The following is a 26,073-nucleotide window of genomic DNA, read 5'->3' on the forward strand; positions in this document are numbered from 1 at the left end:
CATTTCCTTGACAGTATCTTTTACAGAGCAGGTTTTAAATTTAATGAAGTTCAGCTTATCAGTTTTTTCTTTTATGAATTGTGCCTTTGGTGTTGTATCTAAAAACTCACCACCAAACCTGAGATCATCTAGGTTTTCTCCTATGTTGTCTTCTGGGAGTTTTAGAGTTTTGCATTTACAGTTATGTCTGTGATCCATTTTGAGTTAATGTTTATGAAGTGTGTAAGGTCTTGGTCTAGATTGTTTTCCATGTGGATGTCCAGTTCCAACACTTCATTGGAAAAAAAAGGTCTTTATTATATAGCCTTTGCTTCCTTATCAAAGATCAGTTGTCTATATTATGTAGGCCGATTTCTGGGCTGTCTACTCTGTTTCATTGATCTTTTGGTCTATTTTTGCCAATATCATCAATATTTGATTACCTTTAGTAAGTCTTGAAGTCAGGTAGTGTCAGTCCTCCAACTCTGTTCTTTCTTCAATATTGTGTTGGCTATTTTGGGATCTTTTTCTTTTCATATAAACTTAAGAATCAGTTTGTTGCTATCCACAAAATACCTTGCTGGGATTTTGACAGAGATTGCATTGAGTCTGTAGATCAAGTAGGGAAAAACTGACATCTTGACAATATTGAGTCTTCCTGTTTATGAAGATGGAATACCTCTCGTTTATTTAATTCTTTGATTTCTTTCATCAGAGTTTTATGGTTTTCCTCATATAGATCTGGCATGTATTTTGTTAAGATTTATACCTAAGTATTTCTTTTAGGGGATACTAATGTAAGTGGTATTGTATGTTTAGTTTCAAATTCCATTTGTTCATGGCAGGTATATATAAAAGTGACTAACTTTTATATAATAACCTTATATCCTGCAACCAGGTATATAACTTTGTTCCTAGCATTATACAATATGAGTGGAATAGATTCTCTTAAACTTGTAAACTGCCTTTCAGTATAAATATTTAACTCTTTCAGGCACAGAGACATCAAGCAATCTCCACCAAAAGCTTTGCTACCATGTCCTGGGGACTGATCAGTCAGAAGATGTTCTGTGTGCCGAGTTTCCCGATGAGCCTAAATGGATGGGCGGAGCTGAGGTAATGTACTGCTATGAAAGTTACCCAAAAAGACCATGTCCCATGGACTGTGTATATAAATATCCTTGTTGTATGATGACCTTTATGAATGGTAGAAATCCTTTGAGAAAATGGTCTTTTCGTCAAAAATACTGGCATTCAAAATGACTCTTAATAATAAGGTGATTATAGAACTTTTAACTGCAACATAAAAATATTAATACTAAAAGTTGTACATGCTTATGATAAAAAATTTAAGAGTACAGATGACATAAAACATGAGCACTGTGAAACTTGGCATCCTGCTTCTTAGAGGTGAGAAAAGTATCCTAACAATTTTCCTTTTATATATATATAAAAGAAAATGCAGTGTGTTTTTCTTTTTTACACAAGTGTATTCTTTGTGTATGTATATTGCTTACTTGTTTTTACACGAAAATATGTATTCTTCAGATATCTTTCCATTTTATATAGATAGTTTATACAGTCCTTGGGGATCTTGACGATAACCACTGTCTGTTGAAGTGATGCGTCTTTGAAATTAGTGGGCTGGGTTTTATTCTGTATCTTGCTAATCAACTGAAAAATACTTAGAGGTGCTTAGAGTAAGAATTTACTCTTGTGAATTCACTTCTGGGTACTAAGAAATATTTTTTTAAAGAAAGGAAACCTTTGAATGTTTTAATATAATAGGCTATCATCCCACTTTTAGTGGGATTGAAGAATCCACTAGAAACTGTTTAGCGCTTTGAGCAATATAGCTCCTCTGAGCGACTATTAGGACTTGGGTAAGAAAGGGACTTTTTAAATTTGAATTTCTGCTCATGGGTTTGGTTCACTGGGGCAGAGCATAGGAATCCATGGTATTTTAGTCTGTGTGCGTTGATACACCTTATTCCAAATTGTCCTTTTGTTTATTTTGTTTTGCTACATCAGGGCTTGGCACACTATTGCCCTCAGACCAGATCTGGCCAGTGTTTGTAAATAAAATTTTATTGAAACAGCCACACCCATTTGTTTGCGTATTGTCTATGGCTGCATTTGAGCTCTAACAGCCGAGTTCAGTAGTTGCCAGCTGGCCCATAAAGCTCAAAATAGTTACTTTCTGGCCCTTCATAGAAATATTTTCCCAGACTTTAATACAGTGTGTTAAAAATGACTATATAGGACTTACGTTTCATTACCTGAAACTGGAAACTGTACCCTTTTTTCATACTTTTTCTTTCTCCCTAATAACCACCCTACGAACTTCTCTTGTGTATTTACTATTGCCGTATTTCTGACATATTTATCTTTAACGGCTCTTCTGACTTCGTTTGTAATGTCTCTATGAAGTTTTCTTCTTAGCCTGCTTTTCCTCTTACCTAAGGTTTCTGCTTATTATAGACAGTACATATTTATTTATAAAATAATATACGTTTTTACTTTCATCTGAGTGAAACAACTAGGAAGATAAAGTATGCTACCCAAAACACCTAAAACGTCAGGTCATATGTGTCTCTTTCACTTACCTTTTTTGGGGAGGTAGAGGGGTTATTGATATGGAAAACCTAAAATAACATATTTTAGTAATCAAATTTTATTCTCCCTGGATTCATTATAAGGTCAAAAACATGCTCTCCTGGAGAAATTTTTTGATTCAAAGCTAACTTATTACATCAGGCCTATTCTAATCAAATTAAAATTATTTGGTTGCCACAATAACAGGAATACTAAAATAAATACCAGAATGTCAGTATATTTTAGCAAACTGGTCTAAAAGAAAACAGCTTAATGGTAGAATATGCATGCAACTCTAGTTGCTCAGATCTCTTTATTAGCACATGGTTGAAGCAATTAGTTTTTAATACCTTATAAAAAATCATGGTAAAATATCCATAACATAAAATTTTACCAGTTGAATCATTTTATGTGTAGAGTGGTGTAAAGCCAGTATTTATGGCCATCATCACAGCTGCCTGGCCCATGCAGGTTTGCATTGGAATAGGACAGATGGTAATGAAACAACAGAGCCACGAACTGGTGGGCCATTATCTTTAATCCTAGCTTGCACCCGTCGGGCAAGTAAAAACACACACTGGGCTCCAAACCCACTCATTCAGCACTCACAAAGCTACTGACTTTATCTGAGTTTCCTAGAATTAAAGGTTTCTAGCTCACCAGACTCGTTCACCTCTGTTCCCCATCTCCTTCCTTCTCCCTGCACAAACTCTGCACAAACTGACTTTCTACTCAGCACTCCACCATCTTGGCTGCTTCTCTTGGTCTCCTCCACAAGGCCCTTCTCTACTCTCTTCTCTAACGCTGATCTCAGGAACCGAGAGAGCAAGCTCCCAGTCTGCCCCCATTTTATAGTGTAGAAATCAAACCTTTAATCCAATATACAAAATAGGGAAGTCTCTAATACAGTCACTTATCTGAGGCATGATGGAATTGCACCACCCCACATCAAAAAGGGTAGGAAAGGCTTAATCCCAAAACCAAGCCCCAGGCTACAAGGATCCTGCCTGCCCACAGCCCGCCCCCAACACACATTATATCACCTGGGCGACAAGCTTCCAAGTGGGCAGCACCATCTTTAACAAAGTGAGCATAATATATTTATATTTTATCTGCCCAACAAGTGGTGATAAGTACATTCCCATTGTTGTGCAACAGTCAGCACCATCCATCTCCAGGTTTTTTTCATCTTGCAAAACTGAAACTGTTCCTCTTAAGCAATGCATTCCCATCCCCTCCTCTTCAGTTCCTGCTAACCACCATTCTGCTTTCTGTCTCCATGCATTTGACTACTCTAGGTACCTCATATAACTGTCATCATAGAGCATTTGTCCTTTTATGTCTGGTTGTTTCACTTAGCATAATGTCAAGGTTTGTCCATGTCATAGCAAATGTCAGAATTCCTTGCTATTTAAAGTTGAATAATATTTCGTCAGTGTATATACCACATTTTGTTCATGGATTCATTCAGGAATGGACACTTGAGGTGTTTCCATAGCATTATTATGCAAAATGCTGCTTTGAGCTGTAGATTTTAAAAATAGAGTGGTGATACATCATATAAACATTTAACATCTGTATACTCAATTCTAGCTAGGAAACTGAAAAGAAAAACAGACTTAACTAGTTCACATGATTCTTGTACCGTTTATTCAATAGATGTTCACTCTGCATATCTTGTCTAATATAATCTTTACCACAGTCTTGAGAATCAGTGATTATCCATTGCATGGACAGAATAGGATACCTGTTAGAGTGGTTCGTCTGCAAGTCCATGACTGGAACTACCTGCTGGGTATGTCAAGCCCCTTTGTCTTCTTAACCCCCATGCACTCTGTATCTCTGGTTAGAAGAAAGAGGCCACCCAAAAACAACAGCAGTGGCTATTACAGAATGAAGTGAAGAGATGCATCTGTACTGAACAGAAGTAATAAAGTTGTAAAAAAAAAAAAAAGCTAAAGGGACAAAGTGAGTCCTAAGGAACTTTATAATGGATCAGGACCCCAATTAATAAATAGTGCAAAGAAAGTCTATAAGAAAACCAGTGGGTTTAGTGAACACAAACTGGGTGGAGACTTCCCTTCAGCTCTATTCCAACTGCCTGAGCTGCCTTATTAGACAGATGTCACCCTAGCAGTTGCCAGGGTTGGTTGGGCAGGTCTGGCTGACTTTGGTGAGTGTTCCCATCCTCCTTCACCCTGTTCTGTGTGATCTGCATAAAGGAGCACTCTGTCCTTTCAACATGAGGACTGTGGTTCTCTAGGTATAAACCTTCAGGAGCCCCAGCCCATCCTAAATTAGTGGTTCGGTTCCAGGTCAGAAAAATGTGGATCACAGTGTATGGTTGAGCACACGGGGCATTCACTGGAAATGAAGCAAAGTTTCCAAACAGCCTTTATTTAGTGATCAGTTCCTTAGAGAAAAGCAGTAGTTCTTTTCATAACCATGCATGTGTTGCAATGTTGCTTTTATCATCAGAAGTGGATTAAGGTCTGTTGAGGTCCCAGGCACAGAAGAAAATATTGGACCCCTTAAAAAAAGAGAGAGAGGGAAAATAAAAATACATGTTAACCATATTTTTAAATAAAAAATATTATGTACTCTTAATGTTAAAATTGCACGTATGAAACCAAACTTGGTGTCATTAGAAAAAAGTGTAAAGTTGGGGTTTTGCAGGGCCCTTTAGAAGTTGGGGCCCAGGACGCACCCCATGCACCCACCTCTGAGGATTATCGTTTTGAACCTAGTACAGAGGGTCCTCGGTTTACAACAGTTTGGACATATGATGTTTCGAGTTTACAACTCTCACTCCCATAAAAAACTTTAAAAAATTGAGACATGAGTGTTTCGGCTGACGCTGTTAGCATCATACTTACAGAATACGTGGGTGAACTAGTTTGGTTGTGCGCGGTGGAAGAATATGCAGTAATGCGGCCTGTGAGTGAGAGAGTTGGCGTCCCCCAGTGCACTGCCTACGCCCTTTTGGACTGGTAAAAGTTCAAGTGTTCCATTTGTGTTAGGTTAGCATATGTTTCAACTTACACCAAGATTCAGATTACGTCATTGTCTAGGAATGGAACTGTGTCGTAACCCCAGGACCGCTTGAGTTTCATCAACACATTTAACAATGTCTCTGAACGGAGAGACAGTGTGACAGCAGTGGCGGGTACTGGAGCAGAAAGCACTCCTGTCTGGGTGGCCTTGGGCAAGTCACTTCCACTCCCCAAGCCTGTTTCCTTTGTTTTCTCCAGGGCTTTTCAGCTCTGAGAGTCTGTGGTTGGAGGATTTATCACAGCATCTCAGAAACTGTGAGGCAGGCTTCCTGGGTGTGAACGCAGCTGCTGGGTTTGAGATGAGAGCAGTGGGATGTGGCTTGTCAGACGTTGTAGGTGTGGTTCGAGTTGCACGTGGGAGGCTGGCTGAGTGTGCACAGATTTCCCTGGCTTGCTGCCACCCTCTTCCCCTTTGGCTGCTGCAATCCAGACCCCTCCTCTGCTTCCCTGCACTGGACAGGCCTTTCTTGCCTTCAGGAATTCTGTAAGTTACAACCAGGAAGCAGCTTTACTTTCCCACTGTTGCCTATGACAGCGTCTCTCCCCAGGAAGCAGCTTTCACCTGGCAGAACCCATAGCCTTCTGGGCACTTTTGGGTATTAGAACTGTCACTGTTACTAAAGATCCATTGCAGTCCAAAACAAAGTACCAACTCCAGCTGATGCTCTTCTTCCCTCTCCCCAGCTCAAATTTGGTGGGCAGATGGGTGGGACTGTTCAGTCCTTCCCCTGGTTTTATTTGTTTGTTTGTTTGTTTGTTTTTCCCAAAGACTTGGCACATGAATAGTCAGATCAGCCTTGTTCATAACATCCCCAAACTGAACATAATCCAAATACCCACTAAAAAGTACATGAATGAACAAATTGTGGTATATCTCTGCAGTGAAATATTACTCAGCAATAAGAGGGAATAACTATTGATACATCTAACAAAATAGTTATTTATGCTTAGTGAAAGAAACCAGAAAAGAAAGAGTATTCAACTCCATTTATAAAACACTCTAGAAAATGCAACCTAGTTCAAAACAGGGCGGGCAGATCAGAGCTACTGGGGGATTGGAAGTGGGGAATATGAAGAGGCAGAAGGAAACGCTGGGGATGAGGAGGCTGGACGTGGAAATAACGTTCTATAGGCGAGGCCATTATGAACAGCGGCACGATCCCCATTTACCTCTCCTTGGGTGCTCACCTCGGCTTTTTGTCCTCGGTGTCTGTGCGGGCAGGAAGAGGCGGAGAAGGGCAACAGGGCTTTTGCTGTTCAGGAGCTGTTGATGTCTCCTGGCTGCTCACAGCCCACCAGCTCCCTTAGGTACCCTTTGGTAATAAGGTCCCCTCAATTCTGGGAACCTCTGTACTTTGTTGTTCCCTGATGTGGGTTATAAACTCTTTGACTATTCTCTTTTGCATTGTCCCTCAAAGCTTCTGCTCCCAGCAGGATTCCCTTCCGAACTGTACCTCTGCCACATCCTACCCCTGCCACCGTCCTTTATCAGCAGGGACCTCTCGGAGGACTGGCGGCCAGCTACCTTCTGGGTGCCTCTTGATCCACGGGAAGCCGCATCCCTGCCTTGCTCCATCCTAGAAGTGCAGTGTCGCCGCTGCCCTCCTCACCGACCAGCCCCCTGCTCTCGGTCCCTCCCAGCAGCGTCCTCATGCCAGTGACATCCAACAGAGAGCTCTAACATTTGGCTTGTGTAGGAAAATGGCTGAGAGATTAAACAGCAGCCTTGAGACGAGCCTTTCGTGTGGACTTCGGAAGGCCAAGTCCTGTGGGGGCAGAACGCAGCTCCAGCAAGCACCACTATGATTGTTTATAGGAAGCAGCTGATCCCCATAGTCATTTTCCTACATGCCTGGGGCATCGGTTGGTCATCTTTCTCTGCACCTGAATCCATTGTAGACTAATTTGACCCAGGCTCTGCTGATTTGCTTGATGAGAAAAGACATGAATAAATACGATGAGGCTGCAGAGATCTGGGCTCTCAGTCCTAGAGGCTGGGTGTCCCCTGCACCCATCTATTCTGTGTTGCATCTTGTGTGTTTTTCTTAAATCCCGCAGCGCCTTCCTTTTGTGCACATCCACTGCTGAGCTGGTCTCAACAGGCTGGAAAGAACAGTGACAAATTATTATTTAATATAGATCAAGAGACTTTAGTCGCATGGCAGTGATTGCGGAAGGATAGAAATTGTCATTTTAGAAGGTTCTCTTGGGCAGAAAAACAAAGCTCTTTATTCAAAATGATTTGTAGAGCATTTGGAGGGAAAACAACAACAAAGAAATCAAGCATTTTGAGGCACTTTTCCCAGCAGAGGGTGCTGTAGAATAAAGATTCCAAAAATGTATCAAGTCCGTTTAGAAAAGATTAGGGAGAAAATAGCCAGACTCTGGTTACTTAGCTGAATCCTATTATTGAAAACCTCATTCTGTTATACCTAAGAATTGAAAAGAAAAGTGTTTTTTGTACAGAAGTAATCCTGTTTCTTAATATTCATTGCATATCTCTCCATAAGCAATTTTAATGTGTTTACTTGTGACCCTTAGAATGAACAAAAACATTGTGTACACATTTGTGTATATTATACATATATTAACATGTAAAATTGTGCCTGATGCTTGACTCACCATAGGCACTCATGAATATTAATTTTCTTAGTCTCCCCCCTCGCCTGCAGACGTTCATCCTCACAAAGACCTTCTGGATCTGGTGTGCACCCAGCCTCACCTCCAGAACATGTACAGTCAGTGAAGCCTAGACGTCCCTCGTGGAATGCTGCCTCACCTGTCCCTGTAAGGGGACATGCTGGAATGTTGTGACTTGGAGCAGAAATTGCTCGGCAGCCCTCTTCTGTGCTGTGGTCAGCACAGGTCATGCATTTATTCCCCGACGACCTTGCTTTGCATCCACTCCTGTGGTAGGGCCAGCTAATGCTTAGGAACAAAGAGCAAACAAAGCTCCAGCCCTTCTGGAAGATGTTCTGTCATAGCACCCTGTTCTATTTTAACATTTTTATATAATACAAAGTTTAGGAGGGGCTCATAACAGACTTTCCCCCATGTCTGGTGTGTGTATCATTTTAAAGGCACCATTGTCCTCTTGACATTAACTCTAGTAATTGAGCCTGAGGCTGCCAGCAGGTGTCCTTGCTGGTGACCATTCAGTTCCTTCTGCACTCCCTGGGAATCCTGCACTTTCCATTTTCATCCCAGGAGTGGCTGAGTGGTTGTCTTTATATTCATCCCGGGGTGGATTCCTAACTGGACTGTGTGTGCCCGTGGCTCATTGTCTGCGTCCTCTTTTTCATTAGCACTGCATGAAGTGATCGTATCCATCATGCTGATTAGCATGCAGGAAAATCTCAGCAGCATGCTTGGGAAGGCAGAACAGTCAGGAAGCCAGACTAAAGACTGATGTGAGTAAAGCTAGAAGGCGGTACTGCTTGTGTATACACGTAACACAGCTCCTGGTGGAGAGTTGGTTTTTGTAATAGTAAGGTGGGGTTTGCTGATCAGTCACTTTTCTCACCTGACCTCTATCGCTCATTAAAAGAGAAGAGAAAAACCATAGTTGCTTGACCAGGTGGTGGCGCCGTGGATAGAGTGTCGGACTGGGACATGGAGGACCCAGGTTAGAAACCCCAAGGTCGCCGGCTTAAGCGTGGGTTTATCTGGTTTGAGCAAGGCTCACCAGCTTGAGCCCAAGGTCACTGGCTTGAGCAAAGGGTCACTCGGTCTGCTGTAGCCCCCTGGTCAAGGCACATATGAGAAAGCAGTCATTGAACAACTAAGGTGCCGCAACGAAGAATTGATGTTTCTCATCAATCTCCCTTCTTGTCTGTCTGTCCTTATCTGTTCCTTTCTCTGTCTCTCTCTGTCACAAAAAAAAAAAAACAAGCAAAAAAACCATAGATGCTTAAATAACCAAGCTTATCTGCCAATAAAAACAGCCAGGTGGATTAGAAACAGTAGCAGCTGTGTCAGGTCTAAACCTACATTACTTACTTTATTTGGAATGGGTTATCCTTTCCTAGAATTTTCTGTTATGTCTGTTTCTGGCATAACAAGCAACACATCATGCAGAGTTTAGGTTGATTTCTTTTCCCCCGTTGCTGTAGTACCACACTGTTTTAGGAACACTGGGCAATTAGATTTAACGGCTACCAGTTAGAAATGTTTGTTAATGCACGTCATGTGTGCGGTGACTACCCTGACAGTATCTCTTTATCACAAACCCGTAATAAGTAATGTAAAAGAACATTGTAGGTGATTAGTTTGACATTTTAAAGTTTTTCTAAGTTAAGTTTTGCAGATGTACTTAATATTAAAGGGCTGTTATGATTGACTGCTATTATAAAAGAAAAGAAATTCAAAATCGTCTCTAAAATAAAGTTGATAAAGTTTCCTGCACTGAGAGGAAAATGATTAACTCTTAAAGCTATTAAAATCCATTTTCACTCCTTTTGTTAATTTCCTGGACGATTTTAGTCTCCCAGCTTTTTAGTATACTTACAATTTTATACACACAGTTAATTCTCTTAACATAATATATAAAAGAAAATACTTTCGTTAGTTTGAAAAAGTGCATGTAGATTCAGATTATGAAAAAACTTTCTTTACCCTTTTCTTATTGGATTCTAAAGAAATTTCATGTCCATGAAGATTTGGTTATTAACACAAGACCAGGTGACTATGCAGTTCAGTAACTCTATCATAAAACACCTAAAAGTTTTCTTTGAAAATGATACGTAGATGGGCTTGATAAGAGCAGTGCAACAAGTCAACATGAATGTTATGTTTGACAGTTTGACCTCTGCATAAAATAAAAGAAGCATATGCCAAAGTTTATGGAAGTTCTATTGGAAGAAGAAACAGAAAAAGTAAAAATATACTACTATGTAATGAGACTGAAGGAAATATATCACTATGTATTTTTATTAATCATAGGTATTACCTTTTGAATTAATCCTATGTTATTCTTATATCTGTGTATTTTAAGCATATAAATAATATACATTAAAAATGTCATTATCCAATAAAAAATTAAAAGTAAGTTAAAAAATAAGTCCCTGGCTGGTTGCACAGTGGATAGAGCATCGGCCCAGCGTGCAGTCATCCCAAGTTCGATCCACGGTCAGGGCACACGTGAGAAGCAACCATCTGCTTCTCTTCCCTTCCTTCTCCCTCTTCTCTCCGTCTTCTCTCTCTGTCTTTTTCTTCCTCTTCCTCTTCCTCTCTTGCAGCCAGTGTCTCAGTTGGTTAGAATGTTGGCCCCAAACGCTGAGGATAGCTTGGTTGATTTGAGCATCGGCCTCAGACAGGGATTGCTGGGTGGATCCTGGTCATAATGCATGCAGGAGTCTGTCTAACTATCTTCTCTCCTCTCACTTAAAAAATAAAATAAAATAATTTAAAAAATAAAAACATTGTGACAGACTTTTTGCTTCTGGCCATGGTGGTGTAACTGGTACTGGACTAGCCCTCTTGCAACAAGCTATTAGAAAATGATACAAAATAGACAAAGCAACTGTTTGCAGATATGAGTCTGCTGGCATCACAGGGCTTTCATCTGTGAATGAAATGAACACTGTGATTGGCTCAGCTCTCTACCTAGAAGCATTTCCTGAACTCCAGCACAAAGAGGGGAGCCCACAGAATATTGTAGTCTCGCTGAATTTAGGATCCAGAAATTGAGATTTAGGAAAACTGAAACCACTGGAATTTTCAGATGGAGTACCAAAGAAGGAAGAAACTACCCACGAAGAGTCCCAGAAATGTGCCTTGATAGCCCCTTACATCTTTAGCCATTAGTGGCACATGCATAGGAGGCACCATAATTCAAGCTAAGAATAACTACCAGAGGTTTAATGAGTCTGGAAGACTCACATTCTGTCCAAAGTAGAAAGACCTTGTGAATATCCAGAGTATTCAGCAGAGACCTGGAGAAGCCAAGCCTTAGCAGTAGGCTGTGGACATTACCAACAAAGCTTAAAAACAAGCCTTGAATGGATCAGGCTGATTTTCCAACAAATTATCTAGCTCAAAATGTTTAAAGGAAGACAAAAAAAAAAGCTAGACAACATTCAAATATTCAGAATCCAATAAAAATGTTACTATGGGCCCTGGCCAGTTGGCTCAGCAATAGAGCGTCGGCCCGGCATGTGGAAGTCCCAGGTTCAGCTCCTTCCCCCTCTCCTTTCTCTCTATCTCTCTCTTCCCCTCCCGCAGCCAAGGCTCCATTGGAGCAAAGTTGGCCTGGGTGCTGAGGATGGCTCCATGGCCTGCGCCTCAGGCGCTAGAATGGCTCCGGCCGCAAAGGAGCAGTGCCTCAGAGGGGCAAAGCATCTCCCCCTGGTGGGCATGCCGGGTGGATCCTGGTTGGGTGCATGCGGGAGTCTGTCTGTCTGTCTCACTGCTTCTAACTTTGGAAAAATAAAAAAATGTTACTATGTGTAAAGAAGCAAAAAATGTGACATAACCAGAGAAAAATTAGTCAATAAAGAGATCTAGAAATGACAGGTAAGAGAATTAGCAGACCTTTTAAAAGCTATTATAAAAGTGATTTTAAAGGGATTTTAGAAAACATTATAATGTAGAAAGGAAAAAATATAAAAACAAACAAACTACATATTCTTTTAAAGGTAAAAAAAAAACTATCTGAATTGACAACTTGTCTACATAGGCTTAACATCAGTTTAGAGACTATTAAAGAAAATATCAGGGAATTTGAAGACTGGATCATTGAAACTAAACCACAAAGAGAAAAAAAAACTGAAACAAAAATGAACATAGTGTCATTGATTTATACTAACTGATTCAACATTATGTATTTGAAGACTTACCTTAGGTGTAAGGGGACACAAAAATATACAGGGTGAAGCAAAAGCAAGTTTACAGTTGTTCATGTGGAAAGTAATGTAATAATTAATAAATAACAAGAATACATGTTTTTGTGTACACACAACTGTAAACCTACTTTTGCCCCACTCTGTATATGAGTGAAAAAATGGCCAAAAATGTTATGAATTTGATGAATAGACACCTACAGATCCAAGACACTCAGCAAATCTCAAGCCGGCTACTATGGCAAAGCCTATTATAATTAGTCCTCAGAAAATCAGAGATAATAAAAAATGTTTAAAATCTTTAAAGCAGCCAGTGAAGAAAACACATTACAGATAGGGAGAAGAAGATAAGAAACGACTTTCCATCTGAAACAGTGTAAGTCAGAGGGCAATGATGGAAAGACCTTCTTAATGAGGCCTACCTTGACTGCCATACTGAATATTCCAGTCCCTTCGCATGCATTCTGCCTGCTCTCCATGTACTATGCAATTCTATATTTGTGTGTGTCTCCTCCACTAGACTAGAACGTGGTTTGTTTTTTCTTGATTTGTTCACTGATGTATCCTTAACACCTAGAAAATGACTGGAACATATCTGCTTGGGAAATTTTTATTGAATGAACAAATGACAGTTGGTAAGTGTGTTAGTCAGGGTTCTCAGAAACAGAACTAAGAGGGTCTGTGTATAAGTGTAGAGAGAAAGATTTATATTTTAGAACTTGGCTAGCGTGATTGTGGGGGTTTGACAAGTCCCAGGTCTGCAGGATGGACTGGCAGGCTGGAAGCCCAGGGGAGAGTTTCTGTTGGAATCCATCTACTGGCAGAGTTGCTGCTTGCTTTTGGAAGTAAGTCTTTTTCTGTTAAGGCCTTTGTCTGATTGGATGATAGTCACTCACATTACATAGGTTAATCAGCTTTATTCAGAGTGCACTAATTTAAATACTAATCTTATCCAAAAAAGTACCTTCCCAGAAACATTCAGAATAATGTTTGATGAAGTATCTAGATACTGTGGCCTAGCCAAGTGGACACATTAAATTATCCTACACAGTAGGATGTAGAAAAATAGGAACTGTTGTACACTGTTGAAATGTAAGAGTATGAGTTGGTTAACCACTTAATTTGGCAATAGCTCATAAAGTTGAATTTGTGCATATCCAACCCCTGAGCAATTTTACTTTTAGTTATATAGAAATACTTATATAAGGGAAACAAACACTTATAAAAGGCCACAAATAGACATGTTCAAGAATTTTTTTCTAAAATGTTGCTTGTAATAGAAATGAAATAAACTAAATGTTTACCGTATTTCCCCATGTATAAGACACACCCTTTAACGGAAAATTTGGGGTTTGAAAACTGGGTGTGTCTTATACAGTGGTTGTAGATTTTTTTACTTGCATTTGCCGCTTTTTTCACACTTGTTGTCTTTGTGCTCATTGTTTCTCACTTGTTACGGAGTATATTACGGTAGGTTACGTTTTGCCACATTCTGCCCAGAAATGACTCAGAAAAAATTTTCATACAGTGCTGAACTCAAGTTAAAAGAGATGCAATTTGCAAAAGTGAATGGAATCATGCTGCTGAATGTAAATTTGGTTTTCCTTCTACTGAGAAATGAATCCAAGACTGGCTACGGGAAGAAGAAACCCTACTGAAAACACCACAGCAGAAGAAGGCCATGAGAGTCAAGTCAGCAAAATGGCCTGATTTAGAGAGGGAATTGAAGATATGGATTGAAGAGCAAAGGGCAATTGGAATTCCTGTGTCCACAAAGATGGTTCCGCATGAGGCAAGAATTGCTGATGAAAAGGAAGTTACTGATTTCAAAGGACGACACAATTGGAGCTTCAGGTTCATGAAACAGAATGGACTAAGCATGCATACATGCACCAGACTGCCCAAAAGATGCCTAAAAGCTATGAGCAGAAGGTCCTTGAATTTCATCATTTTGTCATTCCATGTTGGAAGACTCATCAGTGTGAGTTGGGACAGATTGCAAATATGAACAAAGTTCCCCTTCAATTTGATGTCTCAAGTAATGGAACTGTTGATAAGAAGGGGGTGAAAACTGTAACTGTGAAGACAAGTGGACATGAAAAGAGCCATTATACAGTTGTTCTAGCTTGTTGTGTTGATGGAACCAAGCTGCTTCCTATGCTGTTTTTCAAATGCAAAACAATGCCAAAAGAAGATATTCCTCGAGGAGTGATTGTCCATGTTCATGACAAGGGTTGCATGGGTCAGAATGGGATGAAGATCCGGTTTGAGAAAGTTTGGAGAAGGAGACCAGATGTGCTCTTACGCAAACCTGCCCTGTTGGTGCTTGTTCAGTTCAGGGCATACGTAACAAAAAACACAAAGAAGATTGCTGCAGAGCAAAAAACAAAACTTGCCGTCATACCTGGAGGCTTGCTATCCCAGCTCTAACCACTTGATGTCAGCATTAACAAACCCTTCAAAGCTGCCATGAGAGATGAATGGAACCAATGGTTGAAGTCTTCTGGGGACAATTTGACATCAGCAGAAAGAGTGAAGAAACCAACTATAGGAGAAGTTTGTACCTGGGTGAAAAGATCCTGGGATAATATCAAGATTGAGATCACTGTCAAGTCATTTAAGAAGTGTGGCATTTCAAATGCCATAGATGGGACTGAGGACAATACAATATATGAAGAGTGATTGGTCATCAGACACAGATGAGAAGAAGCTAATGGATGGGAATTTTGACAGTGATGAGGAGTTGTATGAATGAATTTTATGATGAATGAAACGAGTTCAATAACACTTTTGGGGGGACTGTATTTTTCTGAAGTTAGAAGCAGGGAGGCAGTCAGACAGACTTTTGCATGCGCCCATCTGTGATCCATCTGGCATGCCCACCAGGGGGCGATGCTCTGCCCATCTGGGGCGTTGCTTCATTGTGGCCAGAGCCATTCTAGCACCTGAGGCAGAGGCTATAGAGCCATCCCCAGCGCCCGGGCCAGTTTTGCTCCAATGGAGCATTGGCTGCAGGAGGGGAAGAGAGAGATAGAGAGAAAGGAGAGGGGGAAGCAGATGGGCGCTTCTCCTGTGTGCCCTGACTGGGAATCGAACCCGGGACTTCCACACACCAGGCCGATGCTCAACCGCTGAGCCAGCTAACCAGGGCATTGAATTCAATAACTTTATGCAATACAATTTTTTTTTTTCAAATTTCAGGCCCCAAAATTAAAGTGCGTCTTATACATGGGGAAATACGGTATTTATAGGACAATGGATTAACTAGTTGTGCTATATTCTTAGATTGGCACAACAGTTAAATGAAAATTCCATATATCAACATGGGTTAATTTTTTAAATTGTTTAATGAAAAAATTATAGTGTGCATATATATACATATATATTATATACATATGTATGTATATATACATATTTCAACTATATATATATAGTTTGATAGCAGGTATATTTTAACAACTCAAAACCATAGTTTGTTACATTAGTATTTTATCAAGGTTATTTTTTGCTACTTAAGATTTTCCTGTTTAACATGACATTAGCACAGGTCTTGCTCTCTGATGTCTTGTGGTAGAGGTCACTGAAGATAGTCATGAAGAGTTGTTCAATAGAAATTGTTAATGAGACCAATGTGAACCATAAACGGACTTCTTTGCATCCATACCCATTTTGCTAATTTTTTACTCATTTAGAACAACTTTTTGAAAATGTAGCCTGCTACGAAACTTCAAAGTCAGGAACATTAATATTCAAAATGACAGATTGTCTGTATTTGCAGTTAAGGACTAGGCTGAATTTAAGTAAATATCACATCACGCCATTATGACATTCAGTTACACCTGTTGATACTTTCTCCTTATTTGTTTCACTGTTTTGTTAAACTGTGATTAAGAGTATGTCCATCTCTTTTTCTGGTAACTTTCTTAATCTCTTCATAACTTTGAGGAATATTTACTGTGTTTGAGTTTAACCTTTATTTTTTTTACTTAATATTTAACAGAACTCTCACAAAAACGTACATTGTAATCATCCTCGGGCGTGGTTTTTGTTTCCTTTATAGTTGTCTGACGATGGTCACTATGTCTTGTTATCGATAAGAGAGGGTTGTGATCCCGTGAATCGCCTATGGTACTGTGACCTGCAGCAGGAATCCAATGGCATCACTGGTAAGTTACCTTTCAATCACAGATAATTATTCCAGAAAGCTCCCTTAAAAAGCAGTTATTTTGTCTTCTAGTTGATTTTCCAAGAAACCTTTAATTTAACCGTATCATCTTCATTCATAGGTTTTATTTCTTCCCACATTATCCCATAAAATGAAGAAAAATTGAAGGAAGGTATTTGTTGGCTTTAGCATTTTCTCTGTAGGTCGAGGTTAACCATATTTTTCTTACATGTAAGTGAGAAAATATCCTGTGAGTATTGCAGATGAAGAGTGTTAAGGAGAAGCTGGCACTTTGGTCTGTAAAACAGTACTATTAACTAGGTTAGCAGGTACTCATAAGACAGCGCCTCAGTACAGAGCCACATGCGCAATGATAGCCTGCTTTTTCTTCCTGAAGCTTTGTATGTCATGATGTAAGCATAGAAGCAGCGAGTTCCTAATTCTGGAGGTGGCTCATTTTACATGTTCTCTTCCAACACTTATGTCATACCAGCACCACCGTCAAGCATTAAAGCTTTCAACTGCATGATTTACTTTGCTAAAAATTCCCAGGCTCAAAAATTTTATCAGATATACTGGCACCAGATAAGACACTACACCAATTATACTATGTTCTGCTTAATGTAAAATAAATATATTTTAGAGATGGTGACACAGATTTTCAAACTATACAATATTGAGTATACTTTTCTGTTATTAGATGACCTCATTATTGGTATTAATGTATATATTACATTATAAGACTATATATTTTTTGTTATTGATTGGTCATTGTACCATTTTTAAAATTCTCTAAGTAAGAGTCATATCCAAACATTCTTAGATACTGCAGAGTACTAGCCACACATACAGCAGAATGAAGTCAATACTCTTATTCTAGTGTTAAATATATATCCATTTAATAAACGTACATGGGCTTTTTTTTCCTATTTTTTTTTTAAAGATACATCCATTCTGATCTCAAGAAAATGGGATCAACCACATCGGTGTTCACACTCCCTGACAGGAGCAGACTACCACCCAGGAATTGTTCATTTGAGGGACAAGTCCAGGTGTACATAGAACTGAGCAAACCTCTGAAGATCGAATCTGAAAGAAACAGGAGCAGCCATTACTGCGCTGTGGTCCTGCTCTCTATTTCTGTGTGACAGGAGATGGGAAGGACTTGGCCTTTCTCTAGTTCTTTATAAATGCCAGTTACAGTGTTCTTTCTCCAGAGAGTTCTAGTTTCATTTTCTATTTAATCATTTTAAATATTTAAATTCCTGGATAAGATTATTATTAAACAATAGGGGTTAACAAATTAAAAAAAAAACACATTGCTTAATTTACTCCAAATACAGAGAAGAAAATTTTACTTACATATTCAAAGACTGAACTATTGCTGTGTCCACTCTAATAATGGATAGTGATGCTTTGAGTGAAACTTATCAGTACCAGCAGAACTTGAGGAAAGCCTCTGTGATTTCTTCCTGACTTCTTGGTTTTTTTTTCCTCACCTTATATATTTTTTCATCCCCCAGTTTATCATGGCAAACATTAGTGTGGAATTCGAGAAGAGGGTGTGATACCTGCAGATTGGGATTCCAGAATGAAGTCAATGGTGCAGAAGTGCATGAGACCCTCATAAACAAAATTCTAGACAGTCCAGCCATGAATGAACATAAAGAAGAAAAAAAGGGCATCTCAGAAACCTTAAATTGCTATACTACATTCCGATTGGATGACACTGTTTACAAAATGAGCCGGGTCCCGGCCTACCTTCCTAGCTTGATCTTTCCTTCAGTTACTTGACAGCTGTCTTCTCTGCTTCCTAGGTGTTTTTTGTTTGTTTGTTTGTTTGTCTGTTTTGTTTTTGCAGCCCAGTGCAAAGACTTCATAAATGTTAGCAATTACTATTTTCCAAATTGTTCCCCTTTTTTTTTCCCAGAGGAACTTTATGATTATTTTGTCATGATCTAAACAAAAGTTCAGCTCTATGTTTGACTAGGACTGTGTGTGAATCTGTATGCTTATTTGGGATTAGATATCTCAAAGTTATGCCCCTATATATTTTATTTATTTATTTATTTATTTATTTTTTTATATTTTTCTGAAGCTGGAAATGGGGAGAGACAGTCAGACAGACTACCGCATGCGCCCGACCGGGATCCACCCGGCACGCCCACCAGGAGCGAAGCTCTGCCCACCAGGGGGCGATGCTCTGCCCCTCCTGGGCATCGCTCTTTGCGACCAAAGCCACTCTAGCACCTGGGGCAGAGGCCAAGGAGCCATCCCCAGCGCCCGGGCCATCTTTGCTCCAATGGAGCCTTGGCTGCCGGAGGGGAAGAGAGAGACAGAGAGGAAGGGGGGGGTGGAGAAGCAAATGGGCGCTTCTCCTGTGTGCCCTGGCCGGGAATCGAACCCGGGTCCCCCGCACGCCAGGCCAATGCTCTACCGCTGAGCCAACCGGCCAGGGCCTATGCCCCTATATTATCCCACATATTTCTTGTTCAGGTCATTTCTAGGTATTTTGTATTTGTGAGAGATCGATGGTTGTGAAGGTATCTGTCAAGGTTTGAGTTAAGAAGCAGAACCAGTAGGACATGTATATTAAGAGATTGATTGTAAGGAGTGGGCTCATGATTTCGGGCCGGCCAAGTCTGCAATCAGTAGAGTAGGCCATCAGGTAGGGCAGGCTGGAACTCAGACAGAAGCTAAAGCTGCTGCCATAAGCAGAATATTTTCTTCTTTGGGGAATTCTCAGCTCTGCCAGAAGACTTTTAAACTTATTGAATCAGACACTCAGACAGTATAGGATATCTCCCTTACTTAGGGTCAACTGATCAGATAGACTTCAGTCACTTCTACAAAATACCTTCCAAGTTCCAAGTAACACCTAGATAAGTTGACATGTCAAAAAATACCATCCCAGTGAGCTCATGGAAAGCCACAGGGAGAGGAGTAGAGTACACAAGTCTCACAATGCTCACCTAATTTTATTTTACTTTATTTTATTTTATTATTATTTTTTTTTTTTGTATTTTTTCTGAAGCTGGAAACGGGGAGAGACAGTCAGACAGACTCCCGCATGCGCCCGACCGGGATCCACCCGGCACGCCCACCAGGAGCGAAGCTCTGCCCACCAGGGGGCGATGCTCTGCCCCTCCGGGGCGTCGCTGTGCCGCAACCAGAGCCACTCTAGCGCCTGGGGCAGAGGCCAAGGAGCCATCCCCAGCGCCCGGGCCATCTTTGCTCCAATGGAGCCTTGGCTGCCGGAGGGGAAGAGAGAGACAGAGAGGAAGGAGGGGGGGGTAGAGAAGCAAATGGGCGCTTCTCCTATGTGCCCTGGCCAGGAATCGAACCCGGGTCCCCCGCACGCCAGGCCGACGCTCTACCGCTGAGCCAACCGGCCAGGGCCTAATTTTATTATTATTATTATTATTATTTTTATTTTTTATTTTTTGCATTTTTTTCTGAAGCTGGAAACAGGGAGAGACAGTCAGACAGACTCCCGCTTGCGCCCGACCGGGATCCACCCGGCACGCCCACCAGGGGCGACGCTCTGCCCACCAGGGGGCGATGCTCTGCCCATCCTGGGCGTCGCCATGTTGCGACCAGAGCCACTCTAGCGCCTGGGGCAGAGGCCACAGAGCCATCCCCAGCGCCCGGGCCATCTTTGCTCCAATGGAGCCTTGGCTGCGGGAAGGGAAGAGAGAGACAGAGAGGAAAGCGCGGCGGAGGGGTGGAGAAGCAAATGGGCGCTTCTCCTGTGTGCCCTGGCCGGGAATCGAACCCGGGTCCTCCGCACGCTAGGCCGACGCTGTACCACTGAGCCAACCGGCCAGGGCCCTAATTATATTTATTTATTTATTTATTTATTTTCATTTTTCTGAAGCTGGAAACGGGGAGAGACAGTCAGACAGACTCCCGCATGCGCCCGACCGGGATCCACCCGGCACGCCCACCAGGGACGATGCTCTGCCCACCAGGGGGCGATGCTCTGCCCATCCTGGGCGTCGCCATGTTGCGACCAGAGCCACTCTAGCGCCTGAGGCAGAGGCCACAGAGCCATCCCCAGCGCCCGGGCCATCTTTGCTCCAATGGAGCCTTGGCTGCAGGAGGGGAAGAGAGAGACAGAGAGGAAAGCGCGGCGGAGGGGTGGAGAAGCAAATGGGCGCTTCTCCTGTGTGCCCTGGCCGGGAATCGAACCCGGGTCCTCCGCACGCTAGGCCGACGCTCTACCGCTGAGCCAACCGGCCAGGGCCTAATTTTATTTTTAATAAAGTTACTAAACTGACCCAGCTTTAGAATTCATTTTAGACATTTAGAAAAGTATATACTATTCTATAAACAAGAAATTAGAATTTGAAGTAGATTTGAAGCTGTTGAGTTATGTACTGATAGATTGGGATCAACATGGAGAGAGCTCTCCAGCTATAGCTGCCAAATTCTGAGTGTAGTGCTGGGCCTGTCATTTTTTTACATTATTGCTTTGCTAGCAGTAAATCTGTGGATAATATGAACCTCAGAGTAGTTAATTCTTTTGAGTGGCAGTCCTAGGATTCTGAAAGCTCTTGATAGTTGCAGTGACTGACCAGCCATAAAAAGATGAAATGTGTATCAGTTTCTACCTGTGGGTTCAAAAGTCAATTTTTTAAGACAAGAATAGAGAGACTTGGTTTCAGGAGGCGGGGGGATTTTTTGTGTGTTTGTTTTAATTGAATGCTAGTTTATTATGATATGGTTATGACTATTTAAAGCAGGCGTCCCCAAACTACAGTCCCGCGGGCCACATGCGGCCCCCTGAGACCATTTATTCCCCCCCCCCCTCCGCCGCACTTCCGGAAGGGGCACCTCTTTCATTGGTGGTCAGTGAGAGGAGCACTGTATGTGGCGGCCCTCCAATGGTCTGAGGGACAGTGAACTGTTCCCCTGTGTAAAAAGTTTGGGGACCCCTGATTTAAAGAAATAAGTACTATATGTGAATTTAACTGTGAAGACACTAGTAAATATATTTAGTTTATAAAATAGACACAGCAGACTGAAATAGTGATTGTTAAATTTTAAAAAATAATTTCTATTAAATGCAGTTGGATATATTGAGACAATAATGATAAGATTTTCAAATCAAATTTGAATTTTAGTCTCAGCTCCAACACTAAATAACTGATGACCCTAGGCCTGGGTAAGTTATTTTCTGTCTTAATATTTCCATAACTACAGATGGGAAAGTAATAGCTACTTCACAAGGAATTGTGAGGCGTAATGAAAATGCATAGGAAAGGGCTTAGCAGAGTTCCTGGCATGTAGTGGGTTTTCAAGTACTCCTCCCCCCACCCCGTTGTTTCTTGACAAAAGGGGACTATTGGGAATCACCCCCTTTTGGTTTTAAGTAGTGTAGTAAAATAGATGGAGCGTGCCCCAACGTACACACTTGTATTGCGTATTAAAGCTGCTCTCAACACAGCTCTTGGTATTGATTTGTGTTCTGCAAAGCCAGATTCATAATCAGAAAAGAATTCTTTCACTGAAGGAAACATAAATAGATGTTCCTGTAGTGGGAGACTATGAGGGAAAAAGTGTCTAATTTTGCAGGTGGATAATTGAAAATTCAGTAAGGGGATGTGCCCCGTGGTAACAACGACCACTGCCTGGGGTCTTTGTCTTGCTCTTTCTTACCAGCTCCCTCATTTTTGTTTTACTTTTTAAACTAAGGGGAAGATGAACACTTAACATCAGTGCTAGCTGTCCTTGTTAAGTACTGAGTGAGTAAAACCTGAATAGCTGGTGACTGAAAGCTAAATCCAATCTTATGAAATCTTTAACTTTATATTACTGAAATGTATCCCCCTTTTGATCCCTGAAGACTTTATGCTGTGGTTTTAATCCTTTTGACCATAGAGGCAGGGAGAATTACCAGCTCTTCTCTACCCTGTCATTTTTGTCAGCACATATTGCCAAGAGTACCTTTTCACATTATGCACTTTGAAAAAACACAAATACTGTGGTGGCTGGCTGTTGAATGTCATAGAAAAAGACAGCACATGGAAAAAACTGCATAAATACAGGATGGAAAAAAGTCTTGAAAGTTTGAGAGTTAAAAAAAGAGTTCTTCACAAAACTGGTTTCCTTTGTCGTTGACATTGATCGTGTAGATTTGAACTTGTGTTCCCTGACTTGCTGACTGCCCGTCAGCCTGCTTGCTGCCCTGTGGGCCAGTCTCTCTCCTGTGACCCTCTGCCTCTCTTTGAAGAACCTCATTTCTGCCATTTGCATTCGCACGCTCCTTACAAACTGCGGGTTGTTGTACCTTTCAGCAGGAACTGCAGATGGGACCTGTGCTGCTCCGCTCTTCAGGTCACTCCCCTGACTCGCCTTACCAGGCCTTCTGTCTGGGTCTTAGAAGCTCCTATCGTTGTCCCACATGTTCAGCAGCTGAGCAGGGCCCCTCCAAAGAATGTCCCAGCCCTTTCTGCGCTGGTGGTCGGGGCATGTTCTGCGTCACACTCTTCTTTCTTTGAGGAAAAGGAATTTCTGCCTCAGAAACTTCCTCGTGCTTTTGGTTGGTACCTTTCCCTCCACAGTTGGCCCTTCTGCTCCGGTCCCCTGTTCTGGTTCCTTTTTCTCTCTATGCAAACACACTGAGGACCGTGAGCTGCGTGAGTTCAGCGACCTTGCTGTCTTGCTCCCAGTGCTGTCCTCAGTGCCCAGAATCATGCCTGACAGATGACAAAATTCTCCCTGATCAGCCTTTAGTCAGGCTCCTCTGAGCCCTCTGCTCAACTGGGCCTCAGCCTTGCTTCCTCCCCCTCTACCTCCTTGCTGGGCCTGCACAGCCCAGTTGTAGAAGAACTCGACTAAATCAGCTTGGACAGAATTCCCCCACCTTCGATATCTGATCAAATTCCTTCTCTACCCACCCCTACTTGCTATCAGAGTACCTTCATGTGCCTTCACCAGGAGTCCTAATGGGTCAGTTTAGCAAGAATCCTACCCTGCTGTCTCCTCTTAGCAATTTTTCATCCACTCCCAACCTCCAGTTCTGCTCATTAGCTATAAATCCCCATCTGTCTTTTCTGTAGGAGCTAAGCTGGAACGCTCTGTTATTGTGATAGTCTTGACACCTATTGCATTAGTCCTGAATGAAGTCTTTACCATTTTAACAGGTGCCAGAATAATTTTTTCTTTACATAGTCTTCTAGTAAGTGGCATCGGCCTGTCTTGAATGACTTCACTTGCTCCCTTAGGTGTCCTGGTGCTCAGGTGTTCCACTTTATAAGCCATCCTCCATTAGTACCTATTAATATTCTCCTGGGTGTTTTTTTTTTTAATCTTTATTAAATTTAATGAAGTGACATTGATAAATCAGGGTACATATGTTGAGAGAAAACATCTCCAGATTATTTTGACATTTGCTTGTGCTGTATACCCCTCCCCCAAAGTCAAATTGTCTTCTGTCCCCTTCTATCTGGTTTTCTTTGTGCCCCTCCCCTCCCCCACCCCCTCTCTCCTTCCTTGCTCCAACCCCCTCCAAACCCCCCCCACTCCCGTTGCCATCACATTCTTGTTCATGTCTGTGAGTCTCATTTTTATGTCCCATCTATGTATGGATTCATATAGTTCTTAGTTTTTTTTGATTTACTTATTTCACTCCGTATAATGCTTTCAAGGTCCATCTATGTTATTGTAAATGATCCGATGTCATCATTTCTTATGGCTGAGTAGTATTCCATAGTATATATATACCAAAGCTTTTTAATCCACTTGTCCTCTGACGGACACTTGGGCTGTTTCCAGATCTTCACTATTGTGAACAATCCTGCCAAAAACATGGGGGTGCATTTCTCCTTTTGGAGCCGTTCTATAGTGTCCTTGGGGTATATGCCTAAAAGTGGGATAGCTGGGTCAAAAGGCAGTTCGATTTTCAATTTTTTGAGGAATCTCTATACTGTTTTCCACAGTGACTGCACCAGTCTGCATTCCCACCAGCAGTGCAGGAGGGTTCCCTTTTCTCCACATCCTTGCCAGCACTTATTCTGTGTTGTTTTGTTGATGAGCGCCATTCTGACTGGTGTGAGGTGATATCTCATTGTGGTTTTAATTTGCATTTCTCTGATGATTAGTGATGTTGATCATTTTTTCATATGCCTATTGGCCATCTGTATGTCCGCTTTGGAGAACTGTCTATTCATTTCTTTTTCCCATTTTTGATTGGATTGTTTGTCTTCCTGATGTTGAGATTTACAAGTTCTTTATAAATTTTGGTTATTAACCCCTTATCAGACGTATTGTCAAATATGTTCTCCCATTGTGTGGTTTGTCTTTTTATTCTGTTCTTATTGTCTTTAGCTGTGCAAAAACTTTTTAGTTTGATATACTCCCATTTGTTTATCCTGTCTTTTATTTCACTTCCTCGTGGAGATAAATCAGCAAATATATTACTCCGAGAGATGTCGGAGAGCTTACTGCCTATGTTTTCTTCTAAGATGCTTATGGTTTCACAGCCTACATTTAAGTCTTTTATCCATTTTGAGTTTATTTTTGTGAATGGTGTAAGCTGATGATCTAGTTTCCTTTTTTTGCAGGTAGCTGTCCAATTTTCCCAACACCATTTGTTAAAGAGGCTGTCTTTACTCCATTGTATTTTCTTACCTCCTTTGTCAAATATCAGTTGTCCATAGAGCTGTGGGTTTATTTCTGGGTTCTCTGTTCTGTTCCATTGATCTATATGCCTGTTCTTATGCCAGTACCAGGCTGTTTTGAGTACAATGGCCTTGTAGTATAACTTGATATCAGGAAGTGTGATACCTCCCACTTTATTCTTCTTTTTTAAGATTGCTGAGGCTCTTCATGTTCTTTTTTGGTTCCATATACATTTTTGGAATATGTGTTCTATAACTTTGAAGTATGTCATTGGTATTTTAATTGGTATTGCATTGAATTTATAGATTGCTTTGGGTAATATAGACATTTTAATGATATTTTTTCTTCCTAACCATGAGCATGGTATATGCTTCCACTTGTTTGTATCTTCCTTGATTTCTTTTATCAATGCTTTGTAATTTTCCGAGTACAAGTCTTTAGTCTCCTTGGTTAAGTTTACTCCTAGGTACTTTATTTTTTTGGTTGTAATAGTGAAGGGGATTGTTTCCTTAATTTCTCTTTCTGACTGTTCATTGTTGGCATATAAAAATGCCTCTGATTTCTGAGTATTGATTTTATATTCTGCCACTTTGCTGAATTCATTTATCAGGTCCAGTAGCTTTTTGACTGAGACTTTAGGGTTTTCTATATACAATATCATATCATCTGCAAATAATGATAGTTTTTACTTCTTCTTTTCCAACTTGAATGCCTTTTATTTCTTCTTCTTGTCTGATTGCTGTGGCTAGGACTTCCAGGACTATGTTAAATAAGAGTGGTGAAAGGGGCACCCCTACCTTATTCCTGATCTTAAGGG

At 41.1% G+C, this 26,073-nt stretch overlaps 1 protein-coding gene across 1 annotated transcript in view; it reads left to right on the plus strand.

Moving 5' to 3' along the window:
* The window catches only part of PREP (prolyl endopeptidase), a 144,183-nt gene that overhangs the window by 37,061 nt on the left and 81,049 nt on the right, over nt 1–26,073 (plus strand). The window contains exons 6-7 of the mRNA XM_066373570.1: nt 974–1,095; nt 16,527–16,632. Coding sequence (XP_066229667.1) covers nt 974–1,095; nt 16,527–16,632 — 228 coding nt within the window. The remainder of the gene's footprint in view (nt 1–973; nt 1,096–16,526; nt 16,633–26,073) is intronic.

The sequence above is a fragment of the Saccopteryx leptura genome, chromosome 3 (genome assembly GCF_036850995.1).
Source record: "Saccopteryx leptura isolate mSacLep1 chromosome 3, mSacLep1_pri_phased_curated, whole genome shotgun sequence".
Taxonomy (NCBI): Eukaryota; Metazoa; Chordata; class Mammalia; order Chiroptera; family Emballonuridae; genus Saccopteryx; species Saccopteryx leptura.